General features: G+C 45.6%; 2 protein-coding genes across 2 annotated transcripts; one reads left to right on the forward strand and one right to left on the reverse strand.

Moving 5' to 3' along the window:
- The first annotated feature begins 82 nt into the window (after positions 1-82).
- LOC115391810 (RNA cytidine acetyltransferase-like) lies at positions 83-6,767 on the forward strand. Its single transcript, XM_030096165.1, has 28 exons — positions 83-330; positions 420-511; positions 1,102-1,273; positions 1,360-1,482; positions 1,561-1,622; positions 1,708-1,822; positions 2,309-2,416; positions 2,497-2,630; positions 2,715-2,808; positions 2,884-2,982; positions 3,076-3,212; positions 3,384-3,508; positions 3,584-3,734; positions 3,852-3,948; positions 4,038-4,154; positions 4,247-4,348; positions 4,436-4,510; positions 4,682-4,798; positions 4,897-5,030; positions 5,106-5,154; positions 5,225-5,321; positions 5,398-5,505; positions 5,591-5,763; positions 5,847-5,966; positions 6,041-6,139; positions 6,274-6,347; positions 6,436-6,516; positions 6,598-6,767. Exons 1-28 carry the CDS (start codon positions 217-219, stop codon positions 6,737-6,739), a joined length of 3,111 nt encoding a protein of 1,036 aa, XP_029952025.1. The 5' UTR covers positions 83-216; the 3' UTR covers positions 6,740-6,767.
- A 68-nt stretch (positions 6,768-6,835) lies between these two features.
- On the reverse strand, positions 6,836-9,894 carry LOC115391818 (adenosine deaminase-like protein). Its single transcript, XM_030096180.1, has 10 exons — positions 9,785-9,894; positions 9,529-9,659; positions 9,309-9,369; positions 9,144-9,231; positions 8,990-9,071; positions 8,653-8,779; positions 8,224-8,304; positions 7,998-8,136; positions 7,815-7,915; positions 6,836-7,265 (listed from the first exon to the last, which is right to left on the reverse strand). Exons 1-10 carry the CDS (start codon positions 9,824-9,826, stop codon positions 7,074-7,076), a joined length of 1,044 nt encoding a protein of 347 aa, XP_029952040.1. The 5' UTR covers positions 9,827-9,894; the 3' UTR covers positions 6,836-7,073.
- Positions 9,895-10,386: the final 492 nt, after the last annotated feature.

Raw genomic sequence — 10,386 nt, forward strand, 5'->3', positions numbered from 1 at the left:
GGTAAATTCACAAAATAGATTTTTCAAGTCATTTTTCAGATGCGTCGCACAGTAGTGACGTCACGGAGGGGTCCTCCATGAACTGCAGTCTCCACGTGAGCGTATCAACAGCGTGATGGCTGCGGTGTAAACTCATCTGAGCCCAGTTCGTGAGATTTTTTTGCAGAAACTTTGAACCGAGACCTCTGACAGTCGTGGAATCAGTAACGGAACACGATGGCTACCGTGCGCAAGAAAGTCGACAACCGGATCCGAGTCCAGATCGAGAATGGAGTCGCTCTGAAGCATCGCTCCATGTTTGTGGTGGTGGGAGATCGCGGGAGAGACCAGGTAATTTGTCTCTCTGTGCTGATGCAGAGCATTATGGTCAGTGTTGGGTCGTCTCTGCATTCAGACGTGTCGCCCTGTGTGTGCTGAAGGTGGTCATCCTGCATCACATGCTGTCTAAAGCCGCCGTGAAGGCGAGACCCTCTGTGCTGTGGTGCTACAAGAAAGACCTGGGATTCAGCAGGTGAGCCGAAAACATGTCACATCCATACGACCCGAAGCACGGTTTATAATATGTACTTATAGTGTAAGTAGATCTATTCTTCCCTCTCTCATTTCGTTTGTTTTTAATTGACAGCCTCAGACATGTCTCCTAGGTCATCTGATCAATCATCAATGTTATATTAATAATAATAATAATAATAATACATAGTGCCTTACAGGACAGCTTGGATCACTCTACACAGTGTACATGATAAAATAGTGGAATTAGGTGGGATTTAGTGTCAGGGATTAAGGTTACAGATGTTGGGTGGTAGTGAGTTCACTGCCAATTTTTTGTCTAATATTGTTTACTTGATGTGTAGAGGGCATGGACTACACTGATCGGATTGTCCTGCATGTTTTAGCTGTTTTAGTTTAAAAAAACAAAAAAAAAAAACTGTTTCTTGAGAAGCACATCTCTGTGAATATCACATTCCCAAAATACAAAAAGGAGAAAATCCAGATATTTGTGTCAGAAGTGAGATTAATTAATTAACAGGAGTTACCACCCCAAAGTTTTGAATTGTTTGTCAAGAAAAGTGGAAAAGCTGTCAAATGTGTTTGAAACAGCAATCGAAAGAAGCGCATGAAGCAGCTCCAGAAGAAAATCAAGACGGGAACGCTAAATCTCAATCAGGACGACCCATTCGAACTTTTTGTGGCAGCAACTAACATCCGCTACTGTTACTACAACGAGACGCACAAGATCCTGGGAAACACGTTCGGCATGTGTGTCTTACAGGTGAGTCTTCAGTCTGATTAATGCTTACTGGGGATTGTAAATGTAGTTTTTAAGCTCTTTTTTCTGTTGCTCGATGTGTCACTCAGGACTTCGAAGCGCTCACTCCAAACCTTTTGGCGAGAACCGTTGAAACGGTGGAAGGAGGAGGCATCGTGGTCATTCTGCTGAGAACCATGAACTCTCTGAAGCAGCTGTACACCATGACCATGGTGAGCTGTTCTTCCACTGTTCATCCACACGTCGGGTCGGCCCATCAGTGACGTGACCTTTGACCGGTTTTCTTCCAGGACGTGCACTCTCGCTACAGGACGGAGGCTCATCAGGATGTGGTTGGACGCTTTAATGAGAGGTGAGGCTTCCTGACAATATTTGACCAATGGAATGAAAATTTTATTGTGTTTTTTCCTCTTATTTATGAATTAATTTGTTTGCAGGTTCATTCTGTCTCTGGCGTCGTGCAAAAACTGTGTGGTTATTGACGACCAGCTGAACATCCTGCCGCTCTCCAGCAACATGGCAAACATCAAGCCGGTGCCCCCCAAGACTCAGGTAACCTGCCTCACACTGGAAGCGCTTTTATCAGTTGACTCAGTTTTGTGATTGAATATTAGTTTGCATGAAATATCAAGCAAAGTCAAGAGAATTTATTTGAAGAGGCTTTTAGTTGAAAACAAAAAAAATTCAAACCTTACTGTTTACAGATGACAATTTAGGTTCTGAGTAAAATTGAATGTTTTTTTTTTTTTTTCCACTTTTCGGATATTTTACAGCCAAAGAAAAAATAAAAACCTGAAAAAATAAAATCTGAAAAAAATAAATAAATAAAATAAAACAGAATCTGAAAATGTTAAAATATTTAAACAAATTATGATTGGCCTCTTTTAACAAAGGTCTTTTTTTATCATGATTCTCATCTCTAAAGAGGAATGATTTTTTCTGGATATGGTCTGATGGGTGGTGGGTACATATTCTCAGCTTGTCTGTTGGCTCATTCGTTTCCTCTTTTTCTCTCGCCCTCCCCCTCCATGCCTCCAGGAGGACGGCTTGTCTCCTCGGGAGCAGGAGCTGAAGGATTTGAAGGAGTCCCTTCAGGACACCCAGCCTGTGGGGGTGTTGGTGGACTGCTGCAGGACCATGGATCAGGTCCGGGTCTTTCAGATCATACAGACACTCTGCGCTGACCCCTGCTAGCTCTCATTTTAAACTGCGCTGTTGTCCTGCAGGCGAAGGCCGTGTTGAAGTTCATTGAAGCGATTTCAGAGAAGACCCTGAGGAGCACGGTCGCTCTGACCGCCGCCCGCGGTCGAGGAAAGTCTGCTGCTCTTGGCCTGGCGGTCGCTGGAGCTGTGGCTTTTGGGTAAAAGCTGGTTTTATACACCATAAATCATCTGGTTTAAGCCTTTTCTGCTGTCATCTCCATAGTCTGATGTGTTTTTTGTAGTTACTCCAACATCTTTGTAACCTCGCCGAGTCCAGACAACCTTCACACCATGTTCGAGTTCATCTTCAAAGGCTTTGACTCCCTGGACTACCAGGTAGGCCGTGTCGGCCTCTCGCCCTCGCCGCTGGCAGCATGTCCGTGCACTTCATCCTCCTGTCTGTGTTCTTAGGAGCACCTGGACTACGAGATCATCCAGTCTTTGAATCCAGAGTTCAACAAAGCTGTGGTGCGGGTGAACATCTTCAAAGAGCACCGGCAGACCATCCAGGTGCTCCATTCCCTCCGCATCTTTTCCAGTGAGTAAATGAAGGACGGAACGTGTTGGTCTGACCTCTGACCTCTGTGTGACTGCGACCGGCAGTACATCCACCCAGGCGACGCCGTCAAGCTGGGACAGGCCGAGCTGCTGGTGATCGACGAGGCCGCCGCCATTCCTCTTCCTCTGGTGAAGAACCTGCTGGGGCCGTACCTGGTCTTTATGGCCTCCACCATCAACGGGTCAGTAAGAAGACACGATGGCCGTTTGATCTGATACTGAATCGATTGTCGAGAAACGCGGGATGACTAGAAAATCTTACTGAAAATGTTCCATTAACGCACTAGTTGTGTGATCAGTGGTTTGAGAATAAAGCTGTTTGCATCCTGCTTTGCTTTTCCTCTTCTCCGCAGCTACGAAGGAACCGGACGCTCGCTATCCCTCAAACTGATCCAGCAGCTGCGGCAGCAGAGTGCCGACAGTCAGCAGAGCCTGTCAGCGGAGAACAAAACCACCAACACCGCCCGGCTGGCGGCAGGTGTGTGTCCTCTGCCTCACTTGTATTGTGTGTGTCCAGCGTGTCTCTGCGGTCTGACCGTCCCTCCTCCCGCAGCTCGCTCCCTCCACGAGGTTTCCCTGCACGAGTCCATCCGGTACGCCCCGGGAGACGCGGTGGAGAAGTGGCTGAATGAGCTGCTGTGTCTGGACTGTCTCAGCATTCCCAGGCTGGTTTCTGGCTGCCCGCTGCCGCAGACGTGCGACCTGTATCCTTCGTTTAATTTAACACATTAAGATCAGCTTGTTATCGTGGCATCTGCTGTGTTCAGTGTGACTTCTTGGTTGTGAATACGGATATGTCGTCTTTAACTGGCGCCCTTCAGATATTACGTGAACAGAGACACGCTGTTCTGCTACCACAAAGCTTCAGAGGCGTTCCTGCAGCGCCTCATGGCTCTCTATGTGGCGTCGCACTACAAGGTGAGATTCACTCCATCTGCTTCTGCTTCGTCTTCCCGTCGGTCTGCTTTCTTTACTGACTCCATGTTTGTTTGTTTTTCTGGCTCCAGAATTCGCCCAACGACCTTCAGATGCTGTCCGACGCTCCGGCCCATCACCTCTTCTGCCTCCTGCCGCCCGTTCCCCCCACACAGAACTCGCTGCCCGAGGTCCTCGCCGTGATTCAGGTAATCTAATTTGCTCCATCGCTGAGGAGTTTGACATTATATGTAACTTATATTCCATATTAGGTTGTATTTATGGTTTTACGGGTCCTCAGGTGTGTCTTGAGGGTGAAATATCAAGACAATCCATCCTGAACAGCCTGTCCAGAGGGAAGAAGGCGTCAGGTGATCTGATTCCCTGGACCGTGTCAGAACAGGTATTGAACCGTCACACACACTGGGACAGAAAAAAAAGCAGCTCTTCATGCTTTACTGGGTGATGATCAATCCTGCTTTCATCACAGTTTCAAGACCCAGAGTTCGGAGGCCTTTCTGGAGGCAGGGTGGTGCGAATAGCCGTCAATCCGGACTACCAGGGGGTAAGAACAGGAGGCTTTTCCCTCCATGTTTCTGAATTACGTGACATATTAAATACAGTGTAGCCAGTGCCTGCTCTACGTTGTGGTTCAGCTTAAAATACATCTGATGTCTATTTATCATCTGAACTCCGCTGCTCTTTCCCGAGCCTTGACTCTGAATGCGTCCCACAGATGGGTTACGGCTCCCGAGCTCTCCAGCTGCTGCAGATGTACTACGAGGGCAAGTTTCCCGCCACGGACGAGAGCACAGGCTCAACCCAGCAGGAGATCACCTCTGTCAGCAGTGAGGTGAGACATCACAGCGTTTAACGTCTGAGACGCATTATTTCCTCTCTTGAGCTCCAGATAGAACAAAAACTGTGACACTGACTGAATTTCCCGCGCAGGCCGTCATTCTGCTGGAGGAGGTGATCACTCCTCGCAAAGAGCTTCCTCCTCTGCTGCTGAAGCTGAGCGAGCGGAGAGCAGAGAGGCTGGACTATTTAGGAGTCTCCTACGGCCTCACGCCACCGCTCCTCAGGTCAGATGAGCACAAAGAAGGATGAGGAAGTCGGTTTCAAATCTCAAATATTAAAAATGGTTTCCATCTCTACAGGTTCTGGAAGAAAGCCGGATTCACTCCAGTCTACTTGAGACAGACTCCTGTAAGTACATATTGAGTTTCTGTTCGTCCTGTGCTGCAGTCTGGCTGTAACTCGGTGTGGTTGTACCTAGAACGACCTGACGGGGGAGCACTCCTGCGTGATGCTGAAGGAGCTGAATGCGGATGAAGGGTCGGAGCAGGGTCAGTGGCTGTCCGCCTTCTGGAAAGGTGAGCTCCGTTACTCTCCTGCAGCCGAGTAGTCTTCCCACATCCCTCCTGAATAGTCTTTATTATCTCCCCTCAGATTTCCGCCGGCGCTTCCTGTCTCTGCTCTCCTACCAGTTCAGCAGCTTCCATCCCAGCCTGGCGCTCAACATTTTACAGAACAAGAAGTCCAAGGAGGACTCGAGCAGTAAGACCCACACCTAACCTCACTTCTTAATATAAAACACAAAAACCAGGCTGAAAACAAAACGACCCGTCTCCCGTCTGGACAGCTCTCAGCAGCGCGGAGCTGGCAGGACACTTCAGCCCGTACGACCTCAAGCGTCTGGAGCTGTACTCCAGGAGCATGGTGGACTACCACCTCATCATGGACCTGATCCCCGCCGTGGCGCGCATGTTCTTCCTCAAGCAGCTCGGGGACGTCTCCCTCTCCGCAGCGCAGTGTGTACGTTTCCGCCAAACTGGGTGTGTGTGTGTGTGTGTGTGTGTTCATTGCAGTTGACGCTGACCAGCCCTGTTCTACTGCAGGCTCTGCTGCTGGGAATCGGACTGCAGCACAAATCGGTGGAGCAGCTGGAGAAGGAGATCGAGCTCCCGAGCTCGCAGCTCATGGGCCTCTTCAACCGTCTCATCCGCAAATTTGTGCAGGTGAGTCGGCGGCGGCACGATGCGGCGGAACGCCAGCAACGCTCACGCCTCGGTGTTTTCACCTTGTCTGTCAGGTTTACACAAACATCCAGGAGAAAGCCATCGAGGCGCAGATGGTCACCGCCAGAGACGTGACCATGGAGCCGACCATCAGCAGCCTGCAAGAAGACCTGGTACAGTTAATGCCAGATATTTTTTCAGTTTTATATTTTTAGAGTAAACATTTCTCTTGTTATTGGCATTTTGGGAATGAAGGTTTCTTTGACAGCTGTGATCTTGAAGCTACTCATCGGTTTGCTGATTTCAGAATGAAGCGGCGAAGGAGTTTGAGGAGAAGCACAAACAGGATGTAGAGAAAGTGAAAGAAATGCACCTGGATGAGTGAGTGTAAACCGCAGTGGGGGGCTTGTTCAGGATCACCGTTTTTGTGAACCAGCGTAGAATCAGTGGATTTTGTTTGTTAATTCAGGTACAGGATTCGAGGAGACGACGAGGAGTGGGACCAGGCATTGAAAAAAGGCGGGAACACGTCTATTATCAGCATCAAAAGGTATCCAGTAGTGTCCAGGAGCTTTTGCAGAACGAAATAAAATGCCATTGAAATTTATTCCTGACGTCGTTTTGCCAACAGCGAGAAGAAGAGGAAGTGGGAAGGAGGAAATGTAGCAAGCAACGGGGCGCCGCAGCAGGGGAAGCTGAAAAAGAAGGACAAGCAGCTTGGAAAATTCAAGAACAAGGACAAACAAGGCAAATTTGGAAAGCATCTACGTTGATGGGAATACATGTGTCTCAGAGATATGTGAATATTTTTGGACTGACGTACAGACACTGAAAATCATCCAGAAGATCGTTTGTCATTTTTTTTCCTCTTTTTATTCACTGATATTCTTTTTAACTTGTCTCAAAACACACTGGTATTATTTCCTGGTCCATTGTTTTTTTTTTCCCTGTAACCAGTGTAAGAAACACTGCACGAACATGATAAAGCAGTATAAATAACACACATCAGCTGAGTTCACTAAATAAAAGAACCCGTCTGCAATTATTCCTATAAAAACCTGAAAACTTGAGGTATTTGATTGTCATATTGATAAATATATGAACCGGTCACTTGAACAGCCGAGAGTGTAAATCGTTCCACTTCTGTTTGAGCTGCTGCTTCACCGCCTCCGGCGCGAAGATACAGTCTATGGCCTGCTGGGAGAGCTTCCACACGTCCGCACGGCTCAGGCCGAAGGTGGAAGCCGCCAGCTGGTATTCCTGAGACAAGTCTGTGCAAAAGACGCCTTTATCGTCAGTCTGCAAGGAGACAAAGAGCACAAGTCAGTCACTCACAGAACTCGCATGTTTTCACTTGTGTTAAAGGATACTATTAGTGGAAACAGTTACATTTGAATCATAAAGAAGAGGTATTATTAAGAGAACAGAAATTCTTTAGAGAACAGTTCTTTAAATGTTCAAGTTTCTTCCTAAATTTACTGGACACTATAAATATCAATCTTTCATCATAGGAATCGATCCTGAACAGATACTGTACTGATGAGTGAAACGAAAACGGTTCATGTCCTGTAAATTACATGGAGATTTTTGGGTTTGAATTATTATTCTGGGAAGAGGGCATGTTAAAACAGTAATATATCAATTTTTAAGTGCATCTATTCTTTCAATCTTTGAATAATTGTAAATCCTTTACAAAAAAAACAATCAGGTCTGTAACTTTGTCTTCAGTAAACTGGTTATAGTTATTGGCACACATACATTTTACATCCTGTTCATATAAAAATAAACAAAAACATTCAGACAACTTTCTTTTTGAACAGCTTTCTTGCTATGAAAGAGAAAACTTACACAAAGGACACTCGGGTGTCCTAACTGGTACCAGTATTTGAAGTGATGATCGGAGTAACGCGCCACAGTGCTCCCTTTGACGTTGGATGTCAGACAGAGTTCTACAAAACGACACAGATCCAAACATCTCTCAGTATTCTTCACACCACAATGAAAATATGTGTGGTTTGGCCCGAGTATTACCCAGCGGGATGTTGTGCTTCACCACTTTGTCAACCAGACTCTGAGATCCGCCAACTGCAGGATGTAAGAAGGTCCCATGTCCAATTCTGTCAGGTGGAAGATTTAACAGCAGATCTGTTTCCTCCAGCTGAGATGGAACCTGTGACAGTTTTCTTTTTAATGACACAGAGCGCACACATAATATGATAGAATCTAATCAACAGGAATACAGTTGTCATGCTCATACTTCTGAAAGATGCAATGACAACTTCAGTCCAGAGTTTTTGGCTCTCTGAAGGGCAGGAAGTAGGTCTTTCCCATGGCCCACCTAAAAAGGAAGGGAGGAGATACAACAACTAAATAAAGATGGAAGACTCAAATACATTTACATCTAGTATCAAGTAGTTGAAATTTGAAATTGAAATTCATGATTCATGCCTTCGTAAATGACTAAAAGGCGGGTTCAATAAGCAACAGCATATTGTTGCAAATGTAGCAGCCAAAAGAACACAAAAAGATATCCTTGGATGAGTGGGACCTAATGTAAACACAGCTTTACTGAAAAGGTTGTAAAATAACATAAAAAAAACAATAAAATTCAGATTCAAAGTAAAACCAGACTGACAAGCCACGTGTTATATTTGGCTTTTACAACTCAGCCCCAAAGCCGACAAACCGTTGGATCTCCGCTGAGGTCGAGTCCGACCACCAAACCATCAGATGACAGCATGAACTCTTCGGCCAGCCTCACAGTCTCCATGGCAACCTCAGTCCCATTCCTGCGATCAATCGCCACCAGAAACCTTCAGGACAGATAAAATTATTAAAATCTCCACATACATAAACACCTTTAAAACGCAAAGCTAACAATCTGCTTTCGCATAAAGATACTCCAAAAATAAAATCCTCTGTACTAAACATTACTTTTTATAGATGTGTACAACTGGGGCTTTATTTCAATCAAGCTACATTTCTATATTTGATAAAGTTGCAGGAACAGGAAACATCATTACCTGACATCAATGTCCACTCCTTCATTTTTACACTGTTGGATTGCACTGATGACAGTTTCAACATAACTCTTCTTTGTCAGTCCTAAAGAAAAAAAAAAACAAATGTAACCACCAGGTGAAACAATGTGTCCATGCTCCACACTGATATCCTTACGAGTTTCTTTCTCTTCCCTTGGCGTACTTCTCAGCTCCAAATACTTGACACCATCAGCTGCAAACTCTCTAATTACATCTGTGGCGACCTGAGAAGAAAAGCTGACAGCTGTCGCTGGTATTCGGAGGAGAGAGCGGGATTAAAGAGAGCATCGCTCGCTCTCACCATCAGGATATCCTCCTCCGTGTCCACCAGCTTGTGAATGACCTTGAAGACCTCAAAGCACCTGTGAACATGCTCTGATAATGTTGATCCAGTCAATAATGTGGCGTAGTCACAATATCTACTCATCCTTCATTAAGAAATCTTATCAACAAATGTAACGATAGATATCAGTTTTATTTGATTTTTATGACATTTTGAATGACAGTTATAAAAAACACACTCATCCAGAGTCCTCAGCTGGCCTTTTCCGATCGCGGTCATGCTGTGCTCGATGTTGAGATGCGGTTTTCTGCTGATGAGTTTCTCGATGGTTTGAAAGCTGACCGAGCCGTTCAGGTGAGCGTGAAGCTCCTGCGACAAGCGAAATGCTGACGTTAGCATTCAGCCAGCACAAAACAGAAACTGTTCCGTAACAAACTCTTTTAAAAATCAACTTTTCCGGTGAGCATATAGTTGGAGGTTTAGTTTGGACTCACCACTTTCGGCAGCTCGCGATAAAAGGCGACGTCGTTGTCCATCTAAAAGCGACAGTGATCCCGAGACAGAGGAACTGTAATCTGCCTTCCTCCTGCTTTTGTTTTCAGGATGTGTTTCCCTGTAGCACCACCGGGTGCAACAAGAATATCAGTCCCTCTACCGCACAAGACCTAGACCCCTCACTTAAGGTTCCGCTTTTGATGTCGTGCGAAAGAAAGCAGCTTTTGAGTGACAATAGAAAAGAAAAATGTACAAAAAAGTGTGTGCCTTTCCCAAAAAATACTAAAGAAATAGAAAAAAAAAGTTTTTGACTTTTAATGAGCTGTTTACTTCTTGACCAGTAATGTAGTTACGAGTATTGTCTACAAAAAAGGTGCATTTTTCCCGAGTGTACAAATAGCAGTTGCATTTATCTGAAAATTGCACTTCTTTTCTATTCGTTCATCTTCTATATTGATTTGTCTTGAGTGTGCAGGTCTGTGGGCAGGATATACCATCACATGACAAACAGAGAGACAGACCACCACACACATCCTCACACTGAGGGACAATTCAGGGTCATTGATTAACCTCACATGCATGGTTTTGGTCCATGGAAAAC

This window comes from Salarias fasciatus, chromosome 7, assembly GCF_902148845.1.
Source record: "Salarias fasciatus chromosome 7, fSalaFa1.1, whole genome shotgun sequence".
Lineage (NCBI taxonomy): Eukaryota > Metazoa > Chordata > Actinopteri > Blenniiformes > Blenniidae > Salarias > Salarias fasciatus.